This window comes from Solanum lycopersicum, chromosome 1 (assembly GCF_036512215.1).
Source record: "Solanum lycopersicum chromosome 1, SLM_r2.1".
Classification (NCBI taxonomy): Eukaryota; Viridiplantae; Streptophyta; class Magnoliopsida; order Solanales; family Solanaceae; genus Solanum; species Solanum lycopersicum.
In genome coordinates, this window is record NC_090800.1 from 74688995 (window position 1) to 74714136 (window position 25142).

Consider the following 25142-nt stretch of genomic DNA (forward strand, 5'->3'; position numbering starts at 1 on the left):
AGTGAAAATACGGGGACTACCCTAATTAATCATAAATAAGATTGAAGGAGTACTAATATGTATATAATATTTTCTTTTAACAATAGTTGTCTATTTATATCATTTTGTGATGTTCAATAATACTTGCGCGTTGTTTGAAATCAATGGATAAATTTACATATAGTTTTAATTACTATTATCATTAATTATAGTTATTTTTTTATTATATTTTTTAAAATATTGTAATTTATCATATTCAAAAGTTAATATGATATATTATTTGTATATTTATAATTTTTTTAAAAATATGTAAAGTCAATAATAGATAAACATTGTTGGATAGGAGTATATCGGCTGCTCTTCATTGTGGAGCAACAGACATTAATTGAAGTTTCGCTTCTAATAAATATAATGCTCCCTTTTATTTCTATTTATATGTCGTCTTTTTAAAATTAAAAATATATATACAAAAGAGAATTCTAGGCTCGCCTATGTAGCGCCATTACAATCCAGATTCTCTTTAAATTTATTTTATATCCAAAATTAGTCTTTCTCTTTAGTAAAAAAAATTATGACTTTTATGAAAAGTTTTGACTCTTATGAAAGTTTGTAACTTTTTTCATGGAAAGTTGTGACTTTTATAATAAAATTTGACTTTATAAAGAATTGCGACTTTCATAAAATCTTGAGACCTTTCCAAAGAGTCTTGACCTTATCATAGGACAGAATAATCATATTTTTACACTACCCTTTGTCGTTTATAGATATAGGACTATATAATTTTATGAAATGTTGCGACCTTTCCGATAAGACACAATAATTATACTTTTACACTACCCTTTGTTGTCTATAAATAGAGGACTACGTTGTGCATTCGGTGGACTTATTTTTTTCATTATGTTCATTCTATTATTGCATATCTCGATTGTTGTTTTTTTACAATCACTAGTTTATGCTTTAAACTTTGTTATTTATGTTTTTGCAAAGTTATTGTTATATTCTCTCAGTTTCAAAAAGAATGTTCATATTTCCTTTTTAGAGTGACTCCTTTCCTATTTTGACAACACTTTAACTTTAATTTTCCACGTGGCATGTTTAAAATCACAAGATTAAAGGACATTTTGGTGCATTTGACATTACTTTAATTTAGAACCACAAAATTAAATAGTCTCTTTATTTTCTTAAACTCCGTACAAGTCAAACTAGGCCATCATTTTTGAAACAGAGGGAGTAACTATCTGTTAGTACAGATTAAATAACAAGTGTTAATTGAATATTCAAGCAAGTTTTCTTTGTTGAAATTATTGAAGGTACATTAAAAAAAGCCCTTACAAATCTCAAATTTCTTCATCAACAACGTTATTCCTTCACAAACGAGATTGTGTTCTTTTGAAAATCCCTTGATAACTTTACATGCCCATATTTTTTGGTTTTCATGTTGTTGTCTACTTTTACTAAATTTTATTAGTTGAGATTATGACTTTAAGAATTGAAAATTTATTGAAGTGTTAGTCAATTTTTTAGGTATCTTATTTCAAAACATAGGAACTTTTCAGGTTAGAATGATTTGTTATCATCATTAGATATCTCGTAGTTTACCCTCTTTAATCTGTTTTTTCTCACTCTTTGTTGTCTCCTTACAATTGTATTGATTATTTTTTATTGGTATGTATATATTATCACTATGACAAAGATCTTCGTCCTTTTAATGATTTTTTCCTTTCTCATTCGGTTCTTTTAAATATTTTTTTTTCTATGTTATAATTATTTTAGTCAAGCTTAATTTGAAGAATATGATAATGTCAAATAATTTATTTTTTCTAGAAATATTGAAAAACTTACAATTTTTTTTTCTTATAACAATGGATTGTGCGTTACTGAAACGAATAGCTCAGTCCTAGCGGACAGAACAAAACTTCCCTTGGAGAAAGCCCGTATGAGGAAACTAGATTGTCATTCCACCATCTTATAGAGGGTTGGAGCCCTCTCTCATAAAGCCCTCTTGATGGGATGAAATTGTTGGTAAAGTTATTTAAAAGATTTATTTAAATTACCTAGTTATTATATAATCAAAATGTTAAGGAAATATCTCATGCATAGTTCTAAAATATTTTCGTGTTAATTTGATGTAAGATGCTTTGTGCACCTCTTCTCGTTCCCTCTCCCTCACCCCTTTTTTTGCAATTCATTGAATGATAAAATGTTTGAAGTGATGCATTAACTTGTTGGCGACATACTTTCCCACTTAGGGTTGTTGGTTGAAGTCTCGTACAAGTCCTAAAGTTGTTGCAGGTTAACTTTTTTCTAGGGCAAAGGGTCAAAATCATCCAGTTTGACCCTCAAATCACAGAGAGGATTTTGGATAGAGGGGAGGGGAGGGGAGGCTTTCGTTTTTCCTTGTTATCAAGGAATAGATCCAAGCATTCACTGGATAGAAGGCGACGATGCTCAGATACGCGGAGGGTGAGGTCACAGATTTATGGTAAAAAATGGAGCACCACCTTCAGTCGCCCTTGCCTCACCGTACACCACCACCCTAACACCATGCCCTTTCTTCCATACATCACGTCCATGAACCACCCGCAACTCAGCTGTGAAGCCAATTACCTCTGCAAAAAATATCGCCAGCTAACTCCATAGCCACTCCCTTCAACCCAGAACAGAGAGACCCTCACCCATTTCCAATACCTGGTGTTGCAGTAGAAACAAAAGCTGATTGAGTGTCATAGATTGTTGAGGTTCATTTTGTCACCAAATCACTGAGAGGATTCAGGACAGAGGGCAATAATTCACATCTATTGAGGAAGTAAGATTGCAGCAGAAATTTCATAGTAAAAGATGCAACTGTAATTCAAAACCAAGAAGATCAACTTAGGAAGCTTTTCCTCTTTAAATGCTGAGAACTGAAGCAAATTAAATTCAAAAGCACATTTATTCTAATTTGACTAATTTGGTTCATTTTTTGGTTGTGATTTGCTGTAGTTTTGGTTGAGACTAGTTCAGTTTTTTTGGCTAATGCCGTGCTCCAATTCTGGGACTGTTAGTCCAATTCTGGGACTGATTTGTTTCAGACTTTTGTTTTTGTTGTGATTTAATGTGGGTCTGGTGGGCTGTGGGTCGCGGATTTAATTGGGTAATTTTGGCCAGATTGGAAGAAACTGTTAATTTGGGGGTACGGGTGTTAAATCTAGTATTGGCAAGATAGTATAACGGAGGATAGAGTTGAACAATATAATAAAGTAAAGGGGTAAATTTTATCCTTTTTCCTTTTTCCCTGAAATAGGTTTGAAATAGTTGAAGAGTTTTACTAGTACTTTGCCCCAATTCTGACTTCACCATTTTTACTTACTGCTAGTGTGCACACATGTGTTTAATTTTGTTGTGTGATACTTGTCATTATCCACTTAACTAATGTCCTGTAACTTCCATGCAGCTGTAACGGGAAGCTGAAAGGAAAGAGGGGAGGGGGGGAGGGGCTTTCTTGTTATTGTTGTCACATATACGTTGCATGGCAATAACATGTTTGGAAGAATCATATCTAAGTTCTTTGACCTTGTGTAGTGACCTTTGTGCACGCTTGTTCATGGTGGTTAGAATATGTTTCATGAAGTGTTAATGAATTTTAAGAACTTCTGCAGTTACTTCCTAGCAAATGATTGAGTATGCCTTCTAATTTCAGTTTTTGAGAATGTAGATTCATGGATCTTGCTCTTTGAAGAGGAATAATCAGTGTGGGGAGTTTATTTGCTAACAAAGGATGGATTCAGGGAAGTGTACATCTAGAAATGGTGCTTCATCATCAAATATGGCACATACACGCTTCCTGAATAGGGTATACACAAAATCTCTCTTCGAAGAAGAAGAGAGATTTACTGAACATGCCACAATAAAGGATGTAAATATTGACCTCAGAGAAGTTTATTTTCTGATTATGCATTTTTTGTCATCTGGGCCGTGCCGAAAAACGTTTGGAATATTCTGTGACGAACTTTTGGAACATGAGCTTCTGCCTAGGAGATATAATGCTTGGTATTCAAGAAAAGGTGTACTCAGTGGAGATGATGACAATGACATTTCTTTCCTTCTAAATTATGATGATCTGATGCTAAGGTGTGCCTTGTAAACATATTTAATGTTTTTCTTCTTGTTGAAATTAAATATGTCTGCTGCACTTTCGTGTGCTGGTGTTTGCTTTGAGCTCCAGTCTCATCAGTGATGAGACTGAACCTCATCACTGTCATATCTGTCATCTGAGACAACTTAGAATAGGTCAGGTTCAAACATTTTGTATTGAGCAAGCTTTGTATACCTTCTTTGGGGGCTCTTTCTATCCACAGAATAATAGATATAGGAAATCTGTGTCCTCTCTACTTCACTTTATGTGAAGTTGTTCTGCTTTGAGTTTTTGATTGATTCACTTGTGAAATAAGACGACACGTGATCTAGGAAATAGTTGCTTCAAAGAGAAATCTCCCTGGATACTATTCAATTCTTATATGAATTTATGTAAATATATGATAATTTAATTCTGGTAAAGAATGTCAAGCTATTCTGATCGAGTCCTATAGATTTTAAACTTTCTTTTCAAGACTCAATTATGAGTTCTTTGTTATAACCAAAAAATCAATTATGAATCACTTTTCTATTATACTATATAATGCTTTCTCACTAGAACATTTTGCTTATTTATAATTGAATTACTTATATTTAATGATGCTTTCAAAATGGTTGCTGGGCTCCTGCGAATGTTGACCTGGTTAACATGCCACAATATCCATCTGTTTCTGCTTAAATAGTTACTCGATATTCTTGATTCCTTGTGTTGTTTAAACCTATAGTTTGCTGATGATAGGTATCCTCATGTTGAAAAAGATCACTTGGTAAAGTTGCTTAAACAACTACTGCTGAATACGGGTCCTCCTATGCAATGTGGTGGGGGAGATGCCCCTGGTGCTGCTGATGTCCCCACGCTACTTGGATCTGGACCTTTTTCTCTTTTGACTTGTAAGTAGTCTTATGATGTCTAAGATCTAATATATATTCTCTTGGAAATTGATCTTGCATGTCTCAATTTCTTTTACCTTTTTTTTTTTTGGGTTTAAACCGACTCCTTTTATCCTTGATTAATTTTCCTACTCTTTGTTCTGGCATGTGCACTAATATAGTTCTGGTACTCGTTTTGGCCAAAAGTTACATAAACCTTTTCCCTGTACTAAACATTTCTCTAATATCATGTCACCAGATAGTGAACTAACTAGAATCCAAGCATATTACAATATCAATTTTATCTCTCTACTCGTAGACTGACATACACTATCATTTAAACCATATCTTTGGTGGTATTTTGGCCCAAAAAAAAAAAGAAAAAGCCACTATTTACTGAGTAGCATTTTGAGGGTTGTATTGCGTTTGGATTTGTGCCTTTCTTTGGCTTTATAAGGCGTCTAACTGAAAGGCAAAAATAGCTTACAGGTACTTTTTAAAAACTCTTTGGCATGTATTCTGCATCTTGATTGTGAATGATTCCTTTCATCAGTTTGTTCAAGTGAGCAAAGTATCCAGGAAAGCCTTCCAAACTACGAATTCTTCACAAATATCTCTTGTTTGGTCATTTGCACAGTGATCGCTTCTGCACATTTTTCCTCTCCCTTTTATGTTGTCTCTCTTAAGTAGCATGACATATACATTCTGTTGCCACTTTAGGTTTTCTGTTTCTCTAAGTTTGAATATGTGATGAACAGGTGAGCGAAATAGAGTCAAGAAGCAAGCACAATCCCTTCCTTCATACCTCCGTTGGCCACACATGCCTGCTAATCAGGTGCATGGTCTAACTTTAAGAGAGATCGCAGGCGGTTTCCCAAAACACCATCGTGCTCCATCTATCCGTCTTGCAAGTTATGCTGTTGCAAAGCCGTCAACTATGGTCCAAAAGATGCAAAACATAAAGAAACTAAGGGGACATAGGGATGCTGTTTATTGTGGTACAACTTTAAAACTCTTCTAGTATATAGGCACTTAAAAGTTTTTCCCCCAAAATGGTTTCTCGTTCAGGGCTTTCATTTATGCTCAATAAAAACATACTTTTTCTGCTAACCGTAATTTCCAGAAATTGAATGCCACTAATAGTTTTAAAGATAGCTGTTTCTTTTTTCTTAAATCGTAGATACATTCAATAGCTTTTAAGGTTTATCATATTAGAGGTATAAAGGGTTGTCTGTCAAGAAGACATGCGAACCTTCAGCTCAATTTCTCTGCCTATTCTCTGTTGTCTAGCAATATTTGATCGCTCAGGAAGATATGTGATTACTGGTTCCGATGATCGCCTCGTCAAGGTTTGGTCAATGGAAACTGGATTATGCCTGGCTAGTTGCCGAGGACATGAAGTAAGTTCATTGAGATATGCTCCCAATAGTGTCCTCAATTTAGCTGTTCCTTATGAATAGTAACTCTTCCGTTGTACTTATTTGCTTGTCATGCTAATAGGGTGACATCACTGATTTAGCTGTCAGTTCAAACAATGCTTTGGTGGCATCTGCATCAAATGACTACAGCATTCGAGTTGTAAGATTCTCCTACCACTTGACATAGATATCTTCTTGCTTTCTTTGAAGAGTAATAATTTTGGGCTTGAAAATCTCCTCTGTTGAAGAATGAGCAGCTTATCTACTTTCTCTTTACTTCAGTGGCGCTTGCCAGACGGATTACCTATTTCAGTATTGCGTGGTCACGCTGGAGCTGTTACTGCCATCGCATTTACTCCAAAAACTAGCTCCGTGTATCAGCTTCTATCGTAAGCTACCTTTAAGCCTTGATCCTTATTGTTGCTCCTTTCTCTTTGAAGGAACGTGATGCATTATTATGTATAAGAGATTTAGCCCTATTTGATTAAGCCATACAGATTAACTGTGGCTTATGGATTGTTTCTAGAAAGGATAGATGGTTGGCATCTCCCCCGAAAGGGATGGGAAAGGCCTTGGGGTTTTACCTGTTACCAGACACATCCGGTTAAGGCTACCCACTTCAGTGGATCTTACATTTTCAGAAGTTACCAAAAAACAAAAACTGTCACCGGCGAATTTCAGAATTTGGAAATTAGGAGTATCTTTGTATTCTGAGACATGACTGCTGCATGGGTGATCGTGGTCTTGTATCTGTCTACTTTTACAATTAATGTTTAGTAGGTGGTTGAACATGAATATGATAGTTCATGTAGGAAAAGAAACAAGTAATAGTTGGCCTAGTCAGCTTTGAGGTTGTCTAATGCATAGGTCATAGTTCACGTAGGAAAAACAATAGATGAAGATAGTCCGAGTACTTAAGGGGAACAACTGATAGTTGAGGTGTGAAACTAGTGTAATAGTGATAGATCAGGTGTGGTTTTGACAAATAACTCATAAATAAATTAATAGTAGTTACTACTTACAAGCTATTCTTTATTATAATTTACCACATGGTATAAACAATCTCTTCACATTGATCATGAGTCTTTTTTGGCAAAATTTGAAGTATGGGTCTTTATTTGCAAAATATAAGTTTATGGGTCAAGTTTTAATTTAAGAGCGATTGAAATCACAAGCTTGGAATTAAAATTCTGCCTTTTAGGTGAATTTGAAATCAAAATTCAAAATGAAATTGGAGTTCTGTTCAAATGTCATAAACAAACACAAATTTCAAATCCAAATTGCATGGCCAAGTGGTCCCTTAAACTTAGAAATGAACTTCATTTGATGCCTCAATCTCACCCCTTTTTGCTAGTTTTGTCTAATGAATCCTTTTTAAATGAATGTCGTCTTTTTCCTTATGTAGTCAATTAATTAGTGACAATACATCTGTAAAAGCTATTCTAGCAATTTGTGTAATAACAAACACAATCTGTCTTGAAGTAGAAAAAGTAAAAAGAATAGCACTCTGTTTAAGAGAGAGGTTATATATCCTTCAGTTGACATAAACAGCTCCGTTTCTTCTCTTCACTGGCTCCAACTTTTCACTCCCGAAAATTCAATAAAAGCTTTAGCTCTTTCGCATTCCAAATCTGCCTTCTAACGTATCTGATATTATCTATGGTGAGGCATTGAGTACCCCTCCACCTTTGTCTATATGGTTTTGGCATCGAAATTGCTGTGTTTTTAAAGTTTTTGTTGCTTCAACATAATCAGTCTTTTTAACTGAAGTGGACATCACCAAATGATAAGCTTCCCTACTCTTTTTTACCCTTCCCTAGATGCTCCTGCTTTTTGTCGCTCCCTTGGTATATCGAATAACCTAAACACTAAAGTTTGAAGATGGAGGGTCATTTATATAGATTTCAAAAGAGCAAAAAAATCATAGCTATATTCTATCTCTTATTAGAAGGATCCTGTGACATCTATCATATCAGAGTCTCTACCTTTTGTATTGCTCGAAACATCTGTCTCTACAAAGGCCATCGAGCTCCTCTAGGATTCCTTCACTTTCTCTCAATTCAGCCGAGCCAATAACTTTGCTCTAGCCTCTACATCAACTCCGCAACTTGTTGCGCCTATTATAGACAAAAAAAGGAAAAAAAGAAGTCTGCAATCCACGCGTATAGCTAGAATGGGATACACGTGTTTGTCTAGATGTGAAAGAAGACTATCTAGATGGAAAGCACAGTATTTGTCTAGAGTTGGAAGATTGACCCTGATCAACTCGGTCTTACATGCTTTGCCAACATATTTGATGTCAGTTTTTCCTCTCCCCCTAAGGTGGAGGAAAGAATCGATGCATTAAGAAGGAATTTTTTGTGGAATGGAGAGAAAGAATACAAAGGATTTCATTTGGTCAAATGGAAGTCTGTAATCCTTTCAAAGAAACAAGGTGGGTTAGGCATAAGAAACTTGAAGAAATAGAACAAAAGCCTTATGATGAAGTGGTTGTGGAGATTTCCTGAAGAGGAGCGAACCCTTTGGGTTAGAGTGATTCAAGCCAAGTATGACAAGATAGATCACTGGAAAACTAAGGAAGTGACTTCTGCATATGGTAGTAGTCTATGAAGATCAATTAGAAATCTGTGGTATTGTTTATTCCAAAGAACTAGATTCAATGTAAACAATGGAAGAAAGATTTTGTTTTGGGACGATAATTGGTTAGGAAATGGCAGCCTCAAACAGCTCTTTCCAGACATCTATCTGTTGAATCAACAACACGAGGCCACTGTGCAAGAAATTTGGTCCATTTGTGGTGGCACCTTGGACCATTTTCGAGGATTGAAAGAGGGAGAAGACACTCTTAGGTGTCTTCATCATAGCAAAGGTGTCTTCACAGTTAGCTCTGCCTACAAAACCTGAATTAAATGGGGACTCAACTCAGATTTTTGCCTTGGAAGCTTATCTGGAAAGTCAAAATTCCATATAAGGTGGTAGTTTTTACTTGGTTGGTAGGTAGTTAAAGAGGCGGTACCAACAGGAAAATCTAATGAAGAGGGGAATACATGTGTGTCCTAGATGTTTTTTTTTGTGAGCAACAGGCAGAGACAATCAACCATCTGTTTCTTCATTGCAAGGTGGTTAGACAGCTGTGGCACTTATTTACTATATTTTGGGGCACAAACTGGACCATGCCACATAGGGCAAGTCAGGCTATAGAAAGCTGGAATAATGAAGGCAGTGGTAGTACAGACCAAAGCAGATGGAGAATTGTCCCAGCAGTGATTTGGTGGACCATATGGAAGGAGAGGAATATGAGATGCTTTGAGAGTGTTATTAGTCCTTTACACGGGATTAAAATGAACTGCACAATCACTTTTTGCTATTGGTGCAGTTTGGAGTATGTAGATGATCCTATAGCTGTTAGAGATATCCTAGGTCCTATGTATGATGAAGTAGGATCTAGTTTTGTTTTGTTTCAAGTACACGCAACTGTATGTAGCTCCATGATGTAAATTTGGGACCCCAGCCTTTAGTGCTGAAGATTAATACACAAAACTGTTACCGTTGTCAAAAAAATACTGGAAAGAATGGGCTTCAGACAGAAATGGTTGAGATGGATAAAGTATTGTACAACTTTTGAGTTTTCCGTGCTTATGAATGGAGCCCCTACATGGTCACCATTTTTGTTTTAATCACGATGGAGGGGCTGAATAGCATGATCAAAACAACAAACAACAGAGCCTAGTTGAAAGGCTTTGATGTTGCAAGAGAGGGTGGTGACAGTTTGGACGTAACACACCTACAATGATACCCTAATTTTTTGTGATGCTGAGGAGCAAGTACTGAAATATATGAGGGGGTTATATGGAGTCTATTTGAAGGGATGTCTGGATTAAAGCTTAGTGTATCCAGTCAATGAAGTCACTAATATGAACGGCCTAGCAGCAACCCTTAGTGGGAAATTGGTGAAACTCCAACTCTGTTGATATATGGAATGGTGTGCTGGAGAAGTATGAAAAGAAATTGGCTAGATGGAAAACTCAATATCTGTCCTTCGGAGGTAGACTGACTCTCATTAATTCATTCTTAGATTCCTTGCCAACTTACATGATGACCTTGTTCCCAATACCAGCAAGAGTCATCAAGAGATTGGATATCAGGAGAAAATTTTTATGGCATGGCAACAAGGAGAGGAAAGCCTTCAATTTGGTGAAGTGGAAAGTAGTTATAACTGACAAGAAGGTAGGGGGTATGGGGATAAAGAACTTGAAGGTACAGAGTAAAGCTCTCAGAATGAAATGGTTGTGGAAGTTTGCCAATGAAAATCAGATGCTATGGAAAAGGGTAATAAGTGCAGAATATGAAGGTGAAGTGATGTTGATGACCAAAGAAGTGACTACAACTTATGGATTGAGTTTGTAAAGATCAATAAGAGACATGTGGGATGAAGTTAAGAGTAATGCAAGGATCAAAGTTGTAGATGGAAGCAAGACATGATTTTGGAAAGATGAGTGGCATGAAAAGGGAAACCTGGAAGTTCTTTTCCCTGACATATACAATATAGTTTTGGGACAGCACAATACTATAGCAGAGTTATGGAAAAATCAGGGGTGGAGCTTCAATTTCAGAAGACAATTCAATTACTGGGAAATAGCAAGAGTGGCAGAATTTCTCAACACTGTCGAAAGTTTTAATGGGCTACAAACAGGGGAAGATGTTATGTGGTGGAAGGGAAATAGCAGAGGGGAATTCAAAGTTAACTCAGCCTACAAGTTGATGGATCAGACAAACCGACAAACATGCCGTTGGCCATGGAAACAAATATGGAAACCGACAAACATGCCTCATAAAATCTCATGCTTCATCTGATTGTTGGCCAAAGAAGCTGCTCTGACTCAAGATAACTTGAAGAAAAGGGGGATAACCTTATGCTCTAGTTGCTTTCTTTGTTGAACCATCTGTTCCTACATTGCAAGTATTACCCAACAACTATGGAGGATTTTTTTGAATCTCAAAGGCATCTCCTGGACCATGCCAAGGAAGGTCTCAGAGGCTTTGAAGAGTTGGGAGGCAGCAGGGGTGAATGCAAAGGATAGAAACAAATGGAGAATTGTCCCTGCTATATGGTGGACTATTTGGAAAGAAAGGAATTCTAGGTGTTTTGAGAGCATAGAGAATGATGTCCAGAAAGTCAAGTTAAACTGCATTTTATTGTTATGTTTTTGGTGTAATCAAGTATACTCCAATGACACTGTATCAGTAATTGATGTTTTAGACTCAATATAGACTGAAACAAGTGGAAAAGGAGACATTTGTATATTATGGTTTCAGTACAACCCATGTACTGTTTTGTGATATAATACAAATTTACCTATTTCAAAAAAAAAATAAAATGATCTCCCAATATGTACCTTGTTTTGAGAGTTGGGCTAAAGATATTTGATCATGACCTTTAATTGGGATATCCTTGAAGTCAATAGACAGTGGAGAACGAAAACCCATAAAATATGTTTCTTCACATCTGTAATCGTGGTGGACAGATTTATCTGGTACAACCTATGCTGATGTGAGGTAACAGGTACTTGGTAGAATAGTCGAGGTGGGTGCAAGATGGGACACCATCATTATAAAATTAAAGATAAGTGGAACAACAGGCCTATGCTGATCTATTATAATTTTTAATTGCTTCACCTTGTAGTTTTTTCACATTTTAAACAATTTTTATGAGGACCATTATTTGATACACTGGTTTAATAATCTTTTCAAACATTTTCTTGAGATCTCTGCATTGGATCAAATTAGGCCATGTATTTTTGAGGGAGGGAGTAATATCATAGAAGAAGCTAACATGATAGCAGAAGAAATGGAAGGAAACCTGTAATTTGATGGGAACTAGGTGCTCTGTACCAATAGTATATTAGTAAGCTAGGAATTCTAGGATTTAGATTTTTGTTCTTTTTGTGAGTAGTTTTATATTCTTTTGTTGTCCCTGTTCTATGAGATTATAGTTCAAATTTTGGTGATGTGATGGAACATACTGCTTACGAGGTGTGTGCAAAAGGTAGGGAATCTTACAACAAATCACGATTCACTACAAATTCATCTAGTCATCAGCAATAACTGTATGATAAAGAATCAACATTGACTTGATTATCAACAACACTCCTAAAATATGCAAAAATAAAAATGTTCCACTAATCTATATCTCAAGAATGAAATGGGGAGAAAATTTTGGCACAAGGACTATCTGCAATTATCCTTGTGCATTCAGATGCCTATACATTTTTGAATGCTTCATCAAAATACCTATACAAAAGAGTATTCTACTTCTTCAGATGCTCTCCCAATTCTCACCTTTACGTTTACTTATGTGGAAAGCAAAAAAAGAGCTACTTCGCTTCCTCTTTTTCTCCTTCTCTTCCTTCAGGTGTTAGATCCTATAAGCACCTCCTGCAGGCTCATCCTTTCCTCTCCGAACATGATCCACAGCAAGGTCTTGTAGTCATTACCTTATTTCCTCTTTTACCATGTGGTATTTTGTATATCCGATAATTATAGACACCTATACACAGGTTTCAATTGATTGCAAGTGGCTCCTAAAATATTACACAACATTGTGCTCTTGTCTGGTTATGGTATACAGCCACTATATATAGCTGTTTGTTCTTCATAATAGTGGAAATCTTACATCACAATTTTTTCGCTTTAAGAGACTCTTGAACTTATTATGTGAAGTTGTGTGTCGGTTGTGCATGTTTTTATATTTATGTTAAAGACTTAAATCAAAAGATAAATGTACGAAGTTTTTTCTTATAATTTGTTTTTTAATTCCTCTATAAAATTTCCTTAACTCAAAGCATTAGATGAAGATATGGAAGCCTTAGACTAAGGTACAAAGAGATAAAGAGGGTTAAAATACAAGAAACCTAGTAAAGATTTTACACTAGTTTGTACAAGTAACAGAAATCATTTTTATCTATTTTTGTGTCTGTTAAAGTTTCTTGCTAAGTATTATGGGTTTATGGTAACTTGCTTTATAAATGTGTGACTTTCTTCCCACGGGTTTTTGTTTCCTACTGGTAGGTCATCAGATGATGGAACTTGTCGCATTTGGGATGCTAGGTCTTCTCAATGTGTTCCACGCGTTTACTCGCCAAGACCAAAGGATAACGTCTCAGGTTAGCTGAGAACAAGTTATTTGTCTGATAATGTTCGTGCTGTTAGTTGGCGAGCCTGTGAGTGAATTTCACTTTTATGCAGTGAGGAGCAGTGGTACTGCAGCAACCAACCTTCAGTCCTCTAGTAATACATCACATAGCCATCAAATTTTGTGTTGTGCATATAATGCCAATGGAACTGTCTTTGTCACTGGCAGCTCTGATACTTTAGCAAGGGTATGAACAAGCATCAAACGTTATGCTCTCTTATAACATTGTCAAATCTTCATTATAAGATAGCAGGGATGTGAGATTCTTTTGTTTCTTGTCAATAAGCTCTTAGCATAGTTTACCTTTTTTTTGGTAAGGTAATATTGTATCAGTCTTCTTAGGATCTGACTGATACAAGAAATGTTCTGAGCTTCTTTATCAAAGACCTCTTATTAATGTTTAGCTTACTTATGGCACAACACATCTTTGACAACCTAACTATAAGGAATTTTCAGTCGGTTAAACATAGAGTTACCGTATGACATATGCAAGAAATGTTAAGAATGTGAAAGTTTTTGGTGCATTTTGACTTTTTAAGTGTATTCTCTGTTAATGGGATGATGAGATTGTATGGAATCACAAATATTATCCGTTTTCAGGTCTGGAGTGCTTGTAAATTCTCCCCAGATCACCCTGAGGAGCTAAATCATGAAATAGATACATTATCTGGTCATGAAAATGATGTCAACTATGTACAGTTCAGGTTGGTGCGGTCATGTTGTCGCCCTTAAACGTGTTCATCATTATCTCACTTTCTATTCTTTTGTGCAGTGGCTGTGCAGTTGCTTCACGATCTTCAACTTCTGATTCTTTTGTGGAGGACTGCATTCCTAAATTTAGGAATTCTTGGTTTGTGAACGTCTTTTTTCCTTGTTCCAAATTTCAAATGGTCCTAATACCAATAAACAAATAAAAAATTTAAATGGCTCTATATCCTTCTTATCAGCTAGAGTTAATCATGGTTGAACATAAAGTAGAGTTTGGTTGGTCAACCTGTTTGATGGATAAAATTGAGTTAACTTGCATAATGATCATGCTTGTTAAAACACAATTTTCAGGTTTAGCCATGACAACATTGTCACTTGTTCCCGTGACGGAAGTGCAATTATTTGGACCCCAAAACCACGCAAGTCGTCCCATGTAAGTTCTTGACTTCAAAATTTTGTCTCTTTCATGAATAAGATGAGATAATTGTTAGTTTCAAAAAAAAAAAAGAAGATAATTGTTGTTCAACTTCCCAAGCCTTCTGTGGATTTATTTGTGAGAAATAAGAAAATGAATACATGCACAAAATTGTGCCTGTATATTTTAAAGGGATACTACAGAATGTATGCTCTGCTTTACTCGAGGTGTTAGACACTAATTCATCGCACCGTTACATCTGTAAATTGGGACCAAGTCTAACTGACCTACAGTATTGAGACATATTTCTCTGTGCTGGTTCATTCTCAGTAACATAATGTTCTAATCTGTTCAGGGAAAACATGGACGTTCTTGGGGTAAGGCATATCATCTTAAAGTTCCTCCGCCACCAATGCCACCACAGCCTCCTCGAGGAGGGCCACGGCAGAGATTTCGCCCTACTCCTCGCGGTGTTAACATGATAGTGTGGAGCCTGGATAATCGCTTTGTACTGGCTGCTATCATGGGTATTTTATCTTAATTGCATATTTAGTTCAAATGCATTATTTGTACTTTTATTTGGTTAAAACTATTTTAAATATGATTATGGGATGAAAGTTTCATTTCTTGCCCATAATAGTTTGGTCTTTGTGAATTGAAACATCTTGTTGTTGACCTACTATACAGTAATTAAAGATGATGCTCAACAGGCATGAACACGCATTCACAAGCCTGGTTAGCGCATCTCCAACCCGATACTCTATTTCACTCTCCAAATACAGTCAGCTAGCTCCAACCCAATTCTCTATGTTACTCTCTAAAAAAGAATATTTTTCTCTCCTTAATATTATATTATTATTTCTATTTCATTCTTATTTTCTTATTTCATAATATAAGTCCCTTCTTTTTTTCTTTCGAAATAATCACTTTTATATAATTTTCATGTAATATAAAATTTTGTTTTTACAAATTTTTCTTTTAATATAAAATTATATTTTATTCTAAATTTCTAAATAACATACCTTAAAAGCAATTATTATATAATATACAAATTAATGAACAATTCAAATAAAAGTGAAATCATTAATGAAATATGATTATACAAGCATTACATAAATACCCAAATTTCAAGATTATTACGTTGCTCACATAAATGCTCTATTAACGCATTATGGAGTTCAAAATGAGCATTTTTGTCCGTAATTTTTTTATGTCTGATTAAAAATTGTTCAAATTGAAGATTTTTATCTACCACTATTTTTGGTGTTGCAGTTGGAGTCTCTACGACATCTTGAATTGGTGCATTGAGATTACGTTCATCCTCAATTATCATGTTGTGCAATATAATACATGTAGTCATTATATCATGTAGCACTTCCTTTTTCCAAAAACGTGATTATCCTACAATAATTGCAAAACGTGATTGCAAACCTCCAAATGTACGTTCAACATCTTTTCGACTCGATTATTGTCTGATCGTGTAATATATCTTCTTTTGAGAACGTGAATTACGAATATTTTGAACAATAGTGAAAATTAATTATAAAATCAAATTATATTAAATTGACAAAAAAATCAAAATATATGTAGTATATATTAAATATTTTTTTTAAAAAAAAAATCATATTATAATAAAAAAGAATTACAAATATTAGAGATTTAATTCATAGCCTCATATGAAAAATAATATGTTAATTAAAAAAATAATAGAAATAACGGAAAAGGGTTAAAAATATGCTTAAACTATCTGAAATAGCTCATATATACCCTTAAACTATATTTTAGCTCAAAACTACCCTTCCCGTTAAACTATTGGGTCAAAAATGTTCTTCTAATTAACGGAAATTGTTAAATACCATGTGGATGCCACATGGCATCCCAATAGATTTTCACTGCCACATAGAATAAAAGGAAAAGGGTCAAAAGTACCCTCAAACTATCCGAAATAGCTCATATTTACCCTTAAACTATATTTCTACTCAAAACTACCCTTCCCGTCAAACTATTGGGTAAAAAATGACCTTCTTATTAGCGGAAGTTGTTAAATTTCACATGTGTGACATTGACTAAATCCCTAAATCTTAATTACTCATTTTCCCCTCATTTCATTATTTTTTAGAAACGATTTCACCCCTTCTCCCTCATTTCGCGGCTAAGGTTTCATAGTTTTCTTCATCGCTGGGTTGTAAAGTGGATATTCGTGGTTATAGGTTAGTAAACTTTTTTCTGGTTTTATTGTGTTTACAACCACGAAAATCCACTTTGAAACTCATCACCGAAGAAAGTTATGAAACCTTGGCCGCAAAATGACAGGAAAGTTGTGAAATTCTATCTATCATACTTTGAAATCGTAACTGTAATAAAATAATAAAAAATATTTACTAACCTACAATCATTGAATATCCACTTTGAAACTCAGCTCTAAAGAAAGTTACGAAGCCGTAGCTGCGAAATTAGGGGAAAGTTGTGAAATCCTAACTATCATGCTTTGAAATCATAAACATAATAAAATAAGAAAAAAATATTTACTAACCTACAAGTATGAATATCGAGTTTGAAACTCAACTACGAAGAAAAGTATGAAACCCTAGCCGCGAAATGATGGAGAACGGGTGAATATATCATTTCTGAAATAATGAAATGAGGGGAGAAGTAATTAGGATTTAGGGATTTAGTCTATGTGGCAGTAGAACCGTATTGGCATGCAATGTGGCATCCACATGACATTTAACAAATTCTGTTAATAATAAGGATACTTTTGATCCAATAGTTTGACGGAAAGAGTAGTTTTGAGCCGAAATATAGTTTTAAGGGTATATGAGCTATTTTGGATAGTTTAAGGGTATTTTTGACCCTTTGTATTTAGTCTACGTGGCAATGAAATCCTATTGGCATCCACGTGGCATTTAACAACTTCCGTTAATAAGAAGGGTATTTTTTACCCAATAATATAACGGGAAGGGTATTTTTGAGCCGAAATAAAATTTAAGAGTATATTTGAGCTATTTCGAATAGTTCCGGGGTATTTTTGAGCCTTTTTCGTAGAAATCATAATAAAATAATGAAAAAGTGAAATAGAGAGTGAATAGTAGTTCTCCAAATTTGGAGAATTACTATTCTACTCTATGTATGTAGAGAATAAAGAGTGAAATGGAGGGTAATTGGAGAGCCCATTCTCTATTTTACTCTCCAAATATAGAGAATGGAGAGTAAAATAGAGTGGGGTTGGAGATGGTCTTACTAGGCGTTTCTCATTACAGTAGTGAATAACTCATGCTGATAATGAGTTAATAAATAAATTTTATTTATGTCATAATGGAACCAAATTATATCAGGATGATATTGACAGCGAATACTGGTAGTATGGATATTTTCTTTCGTTACAGATTTATTGTTGCCTTTAAAGCCCAGAATTTTCCCTTTCTCACGCACCCTATCGAACATCTAGTTCTAGCAAGTATGTCGTTACTACTGTATAATGACCTTTAACTTCATGTTAAATCTGTTTTCTGGTTTGCATCCAGGGAAGTCTGTGTTGGAATAGGTAATAACTTGTTGGAATATTTGGTTGATAAATTGTAAATAAAGTGTATTTGAGTTAGTTTCAAGATATTTAAACATCAGTGATTCGGAAACTGATGTCAAGTTGATACTATTCTAAGACATGTTGTGCCTGGCATGGGCTTAAGTTTACCCCCATCAGAGTAATGCAGCCATGGTTGGAAAAAAAAAAGAAATAATGCAGTCATGTGAAAGTTTTGAAAAGAAATGCTTAGGAAACTTATTTTCCACTGCAAGTAGATAATGGTGTGAGCTGAGAATAATTTGGGTGCCTTATGGAGGGTTATTCCTCATGAGCTATTAAGTATAGCACGAATCTAACATGGCTTTGAAGTTGTAGATTGACTTCCCAGTATATTTTCATCATCTATCAAAGGAGCAAGGAAGCATCTCCGTAAGAGTTCACTTTGAGAGTCATCCGGGCTGGGATAGTGGCTCCCAGTTCCTTAAGGGTTTGCTCATGCTAGAAGGAGCATCTTCACTTAGTGATCATCCACTAGTTTACACAATTCCGAAGAAATTATCATGGATGAGCCACATGCAGGGAAACTTGGTTGAGTAGTTCCTGTTCCATTCATACTACTGTTAGCTTATGTGCTAGGTCTGGCGGCCGTTGAATCTTACCCAGTATCAGAAATTGGATCAGATATTTCCTCGATTGCCGAGGGTCCAGTCGTATCTGAATGGATCTTGTTTTCCCATGTGTGTGACTAGTCAATTCCTGGCCAAACTGGACATGTAGAAGTGCGAATATTTTCCTAAGCACCTGCAAGGCTAACAACACAAATTGGTTCATGTTCTTCCTACTCGTTGAGTGTCAAACTCCAACTTCGTTGGTTTTCAAATCAAGGTCTTCTTGGTTTCTGTTAGAAAGGAAAATACTCCCATTTGAGGTTGTGAATGACTGAATTCAAATTTTGTTCCTTTTGTTGAAGCAGAGAAATTATGGTGCTTGAATTTGAAATTTTCAACTCATAAGGTTAACTTATGCAGATTGCCGAATTTGTGTTTGGAATGCTAGTGATGGTAGCTTGGTGCACTCCTTGACTGGTCACACACAGTCTGTAAGTTATCTGACTATGATTAGGCTGATATTTCTGAGTTTTTCTTTTAAAATGGTTGCTTACGCTGGTTATACATTTTCACATGTCATCTTGGTTAGATATTTTTGAGAAACTTCCACTTAAGCTCCATTTCATTGCATGTGTTTCATTGGTTATTTCTTTCTCCTCTTGCTTCCACCGTTGTCTAATTTCTTGGTCAGGCACTATAAAAGAGTCATGCAATTCTTTAGGGTGGTTTATTCACTTTTTTGGTCATAATAAACTTTAAAAAATGTGAGTCACTCAATTCTGGTACTATTCCTGATATGACTCCTCCATCCCTTCACTCCATCCACACCTATTAAAAAACTTATATCTGGTGTAATTGACGGTTTGTGTTCGACTCTTGCAGACATATGTTCTGGATGTTCATCCTTTCAATCCCAGAATCGCAATGAGTGCTGGGTATGATGGGAAAACCATCCTGTGGGATGTAGGTTTCTGGTTCTTTTGATTATTGTATCACATCCTTTTACACAGGTATTTCTGTTTGTTGAGCTCTTGCTATTTCTATCTCCAGATATGGGAGGGGATCCCCATCCGCACATATGATATAGGTCGCTTTAAGTTGGTTGATGGAAAGTTTTCACAGTAAGTAATTTAAAGAGGACATCATAATATTTCCTGTATCTTTGATATTTGACTTATAAAGTTTGTTTGTGTATATAAATGGTGATTCCTTAATGTACTTCAAATTTTAGACATCATCAGAGCTTCCTGATTTGGGGTCATAGAAGAACACCAATCCTATCCTGGCTTCAGAATTAATTACTCATTCAGTTCCATTTCCCATTACATTTGCTAACTGGTGCAAATGCTCTTTGCTTTATTTGAAATGTCGAAGTTGCTTATTGTGTTGAATGTGCTGTTTCTTTGTGAAAAGGGATGGAACATCAATTGTTCTTTCTGATGATGTTGGGCAAATATATTTATTAAATACAGGCCAAGGCGAGTCTCAAAAGGATGCTAAATATGATCAGGTATATGAGACGGTTTCTTTCGTTCTCATCATTGTTTAATTAGTTTACAGTTACTGTATGCGATCTTGAGGCTATAACTTTCAACAGTTCTTCCTTGGGGATTACCGGCCCCTTATCCAGGATGCGCAGGGGAATGTTCTTGATCAGGTACCTTTAGTTCAGACATACTAGTTCAACCCGTCAATACAGGATTATGACACATTTTTCTTTTTTGTCCTTCAAAATTTTTTTTACCTTGATGTCTTTCTTTTTTCCACCCATCCCGTTAAAAATATATCATTGACATTATTTAAGACCATGTATGAAATCTTTTCAAATGATTAATCCAAGTTTGAACTTTTACACTGTATCTAAATCCGTTTAGTTATCTTTCCAACCAATTTACTGTTAATCTCTATAGTCAAAGTAGGTCATGCAAAAAAAAAAGAGAAGAGAATTAGGTCATGTTTTTGTGACGAAGAGAGTTGAAAGATTTATTCTTTACCCCTTTTAAGTTCTATCATTTGTTTTTACTACTTGAGAAATTTCATTTCGAACTTATCTGGGTAATACATAGATGAGCCTGTCTGTCAGCTACCTACAGCTGTTCCATCTTGTATAAGTTTGCCATGTTTTATAAGTTTACAACAGGCGTTTTTTACCTGTTGCAGGAGACACAGTTAGCTCCATATCGGAGGAACATGCAAGATCTTCTTTGTGATGCAAGTAGATATTCGTTGCTTTCAGCATTCGTTCTTTTTTCTTTTTGGTCAATTTCAAGATGGTAATGAATGTTTTCTTCTTCCAAACATGAATAATGGGAATACTAGGTATGCTTCCATATCCTGAACCATATCAGAGTACGTACCAGCGCCGCCGCCTAGGAGCTCTGGGTACCGAGTGGCGTCCTTCTTCAATTAAATTTTCTGTAGGCACAGATGGTGGTTTGGGCCTAGGATATCAGGTTTTACCAGTGGCTGACTTGGACATAATAGCTGAACCACTGCCAGAGTTTGTGGATACCCTTTTCTGGGAGCCAGATAATGTTATTCTGAATGATGAGACCGATTCAGAATATAATATGAATGAAGAGCTTTCTGCTGAAGAAGAGCATGAATGTTTAAGAGATGGCTCTTCTAGTGGTTCAGTATGTAGTGAAGAACAGAAGGTGAGAAGGAGTCGGAAAGATAGCCTACGCAGATCAAAAAGGAAAATATCTGTATCAGAAGTAAGCATCTATATTCACAAACAAATTACCTATTTGCTTAGCCTGGCTGAGCAATATTTGCATCTTTTTCAGGTGGAAGCCGCGTCATCTGGAAGGCGTCTTAGGAAGAAAGTTAAGGATGATGATGTTGGCACTTCATATAGAAGTCTTAGAACTAGGAAATCAAGAAATGGGCAGAAAGCTACCACTAAAAGGAAGTCAACTAAACCAAAGTCATTCAGATCTCACCGTGGAGCTGCACATCCTGAAATTGTGTATCAGCAATATGACATTTCTTCAGATGATGAAGACGAAGCTAGCTCTGAGGATGATTCATTGGAAACTGAATCATTAGAATGTTGGTCAAGCGATCAGAGTATTGCATCTGATGACAAACTGACAAGCACACCGCGGAGCTATCCAACGGGTGGAGCTATCGATGTGCCTGCTAAATCCACTGAACCTCCAACAAACGGCGAGAACAAAAGGAGATTAGTCCTGAAATTGAAAATCCGTGATGCTAATAAGCTTGAGCTATCAAAAGACACTGCAGCTCAATGTGGTGACCAAGCTGATAAGCCATGTTCTTCGCAAGCTGGTGAAGAGATAACTGAAGATAATGTGGTTAACCTAAGGTTAAAGGAGCCAGGATCATCCTCTGCAGGCGAGATTAGCATGAAGCTGTTCGGGAAATACAGTGAAACAGAACATATGGTTAATGACAAGGAACCCAAATATGTTTTAAATGAGCAAGTCGATAGAAAACCTTCTGCTGGTCTAGATATCCAAAATCTGGCTCTGGCCGATAATTTAATGGCCGAGGCCCAAACGAATTTGGGACAAACTGAAGTTAGCAGTTTGCTGGCTGGAAATGGTCCTGGAGATGCACTGTGTTTCTCAGGAGTTGCTAAAAGTTCTTCATTATTACACTCCTCATCGTCACCCAGTCATCAGCTGCAGCAAATAGGTGTAGGTCCTGGTGCAAACAAGTTGACTACCACTGATGACAATCCTGAAGTAAACCTCAAACCTAGAGTGAAGCCAACCATAATAAAGATAAAATCAAAGAAAATGTCCAGGGAGTTTCTAACTCATTCTGAGTTTAATCCTCCTACAGATGCTTATTGTGGAGCTGAATCAACATCTAAAAATTTTTCCCATTTGGAACAAAACCAAGTTCCAGAAACAGGTAATGGGCCTGATAGATTCAGTCAGAATTTGCATTGGGGTGTACTGATGGATGATTCTGTTGGCAGAAACAAGTCTCATGGATCTAGAAGCGGCTTATGTAGCAGTCATGATATTTGTGGAAGTGCTTCTAATGCTTCTAATGATCATAACGAAACAGGTTCTGAATTCCCTCATGCCGCGACTGATGCAGCTCGTAGAAAGAGATCCTTAAGATTTACTGCAATGTCAAGAGACGCAGCAATCGGGAAAGATGACCCAAAAATAAGAGAGAGCCATGTAGCTGTAGGTTCATCAAGAAGCACAGAAAAGCTAACCAAGAAGGCTACTGGTTCTCCGCCACTAGGATGGACTTCAACTGATGTGTTCAAGTGCCGGTCATCTAGAAACGCTAAAGAAGGTTCTTCCAGGGATGAAAATGTTTTTTCATCTGGAATGAGCTTGAATGAGGCAGTGAAAAAACTGAATTGGTTGCTATTATCAGAACGTGAAGAGGGTTACCGCTACATTCCTCAGCTAGGTGATGAAGTAGTGTACTTCCGACAGGTGCATTATTTAGTTTCTATTGGTTAATCATTCCTCTTCTTTCCTTTTACCGCATTTTGTTTTTTCATGTAATATTTTTTGTTGTTGCATTAGTGGTTTCCAAATCGAATCATTAAGCTTTATTTGATTTACACTCGGTATTTCTCAACATTAGGGGCATCAAGAATATATAGAATATAGTGATTCATCAGAGCGTGGTCCTTGGACAAAGAATGCAGCTGCAGTCCAAGCTGTCGAAATTTGCTTAGTAAAACATCTTTCATATGCAACTCTTCCTGGCTCTGGTGAGAGCTGCTGTAAAGTTACACTTCAATTCATAGATTCCTCATCCCCCGTCTCTGGACAGAAGTTTAAGCTTACACTGCCTGAACTAGTCAACTTCCCTGACTTTCTAATTGAGAGATCAAGGTATGAGAGTGCAATGGAGAGAAATTGGTCATATGGAGATAAGTGTCTGGTTTGGTGGAAGGATGAGAGTGAGCAAGGTGGTAAGTGGTGGGTAGGTGAGGTAGTTTCAGTGAAAGCCAAGTCTGACCAGTTTCCTGACAGTCCATGGGAAAGATGTGGTATCCTATACGAAGGTGAAGTAGAACCCCATCCTCAGAGTCCCTGGGAACTGCATGATGTAGATAGTTCATGGGAGCAATCTCAACTTGACTTGGAAAGCAAAAATAGAGTGTTGTCATCTGTCACTGAACTATTGCAGTCAGCAAGCAGAAATCAGGTTTCAATCTTTTAAATTGTCTAGCCTTAAATTAACAATTGAACTTTGTAGTTAAAGACATCAGAGCTGACCCCGTTATGCATGTTACAGGATAACTTTGGGATTCTAAAATTGAAACAAGTTGCTGTGAAACTGGACTTCATGAATAGGTACCTCTTTATAAATTACTTGTGTTGCTTTGAACTTTGAAGAAGTTAAAGAAATTCCATTATCATAACTCTGGGATGGGTTTTGTTACAATAACTTTTTCAAGCTTCGAACCTTTGTCTGTTAAATAGTTGCTTGGCATGCACAATTATTAATCGACCCAACACTATAAATGATTTGCTCTTTGCAGGTTCCCTGTTCCTCTATCACCTGAAATAATCCGGTTAAGGTTAGAGAACAACTATTATAGAAGCTTGAAAGCAATGAAGCATGATTTCTCTGTGATGATAGCAAATGGTGAGGCTTACTTTGCCAAAAACAGGGAGCTTTCACTGAAAATGAAGCGTCTTTCAGATTGGTTTACCAAGAAATTATCAAATTTATGAGGGCATGCTTCTCCTTAGCTTATTAATTTTCTTTCCTTCTTCCTACTGCCTGGCGGATCCAATTTTGTGGAATGGATCTTCAGTGCTTCTGCTCTGGAAATTGTTGGTCTCGGAGTCTAGAGTTGTCTGTTGTATTATTTTGGGGGGTTCAGGGTACAGTTTACACCAAGTAGAATTACTATATGGAGATACAGAGAGGGGCATTCTTTTTCTTTGTATGTTTCTTCTCGAGAATGTTACTCAGAAAACAGGATTATTTGATTTACTTTTACTTTACTTTGAGATTCAGTCAGTCCTTTGTTGTTTCGATTCAAATATCCAAACTTCCTGCATGAAATTGAATGTAACCACACTTGATCCATTACGTAAAAGAGAAAATAATGCATACATTAGTTCTGCTATTACTAATTCCTTGTTTATTTATTTATTTTTTTCAAATCAAAAGGGTTAAAAAATTGTTAAAAATTTTAAAAAGGCATATCAACTTTTTTTTAATCAAAACGGTAAAATCGCTCACGATAGTAGTGATTCTGATATGAGCAATTCCGTTGTTAGTCTTATTTATACAACATTAATGTAAAAAAAAAATAATCAAATGACTTAAATGCCTTTCTCCATATATCTTT

At 35.9% G+C, this 25142-nt stretch overlaps 1 protein-coding gene and 1 pseudogene across 4 annotated transcripts; both read left to right on the forward strand.

Annotated features, from left to right (window-relative positions):
* The first annotated feature begins 1863 nt into the window (after nt 1-1863).
* On the forward strand, nt 1864-24798 carry LOC101243927 (uncharacterized). Of its 4 annotated transcripts, none has more exons than XM_026030883.2 (24): nt 1864-2001; nt 3674-4089; nt 4832-4983; nt 5721-5960; nt 6253-6362; nt 6463-6540; nt 6663-6769; nt 13449-13543; nt 13626-13759; nt 14173-14276; nt 14345-14422; nt 14632-14713; nt 15051-15222; nt 19250-19320; nt 19712-19792; nt 19880-19950; nt 20243-20339; nt 20427-20486; nt 20990-21044; nt 21149-21546; nt 21619-23259; nt 23414-23983; nt 24074-24132; nt 24321-24798. In XM_026030883.2, exons 2-24 carry the CDS (start codon nt 3737-3739, stop codon nt 24514-24516), a joined length of 5004 nt encoding a protein of 1667 aa, XP_025886668.1. In that variant the 5' UTR covers nt 1864-2001; nt 3674-3736; the 3' UTR covers nt 24517-24798. The 4 variants fall into 4 exon arrangements, with proteins under 4 accessions (XP_025886668.1, XP_069147499.1, XP_025886666.1 ...); XM_069291398.1 differs by having other exon boundaries at nt 1925-2001; nt 3659-4089; XM_026030881.2 differs by having other exon boundaries at nt 2001-2785.
* Nucleotides 6897-7018, forward strand: LOC112940796 (U6atac minor spliceosomal RNA; annotated as a pseudogene).
* Nucleotides 24799-25142: the final 344 nt, after the last annotated feature.

Bases quoted from the DNA above. Each gene is read 5' to 3' on its own strand.
- LOC101243927 (XM_026030883.2), top strand. From the start codon at position 3,737: ATGGATTCAGGGAAGTGTACATCTAGAAATGGTGCTTCATCATCAAAT. The intron at 19,793-19,879 runs GTAGGTTTCTGG...TTCTATCTCCAG, and splicing joins GGAAAACCATCCTGTGGGAT to ATATGGGAGGGGATCCCCAT. The intron at 19,951-20,242 runs GTAAGTAATTTA...CTTTGTGAAAAG, and splicing joins GTTGATGGAAAGTTTTCACA to GGATGGAACATCAATTGTTC.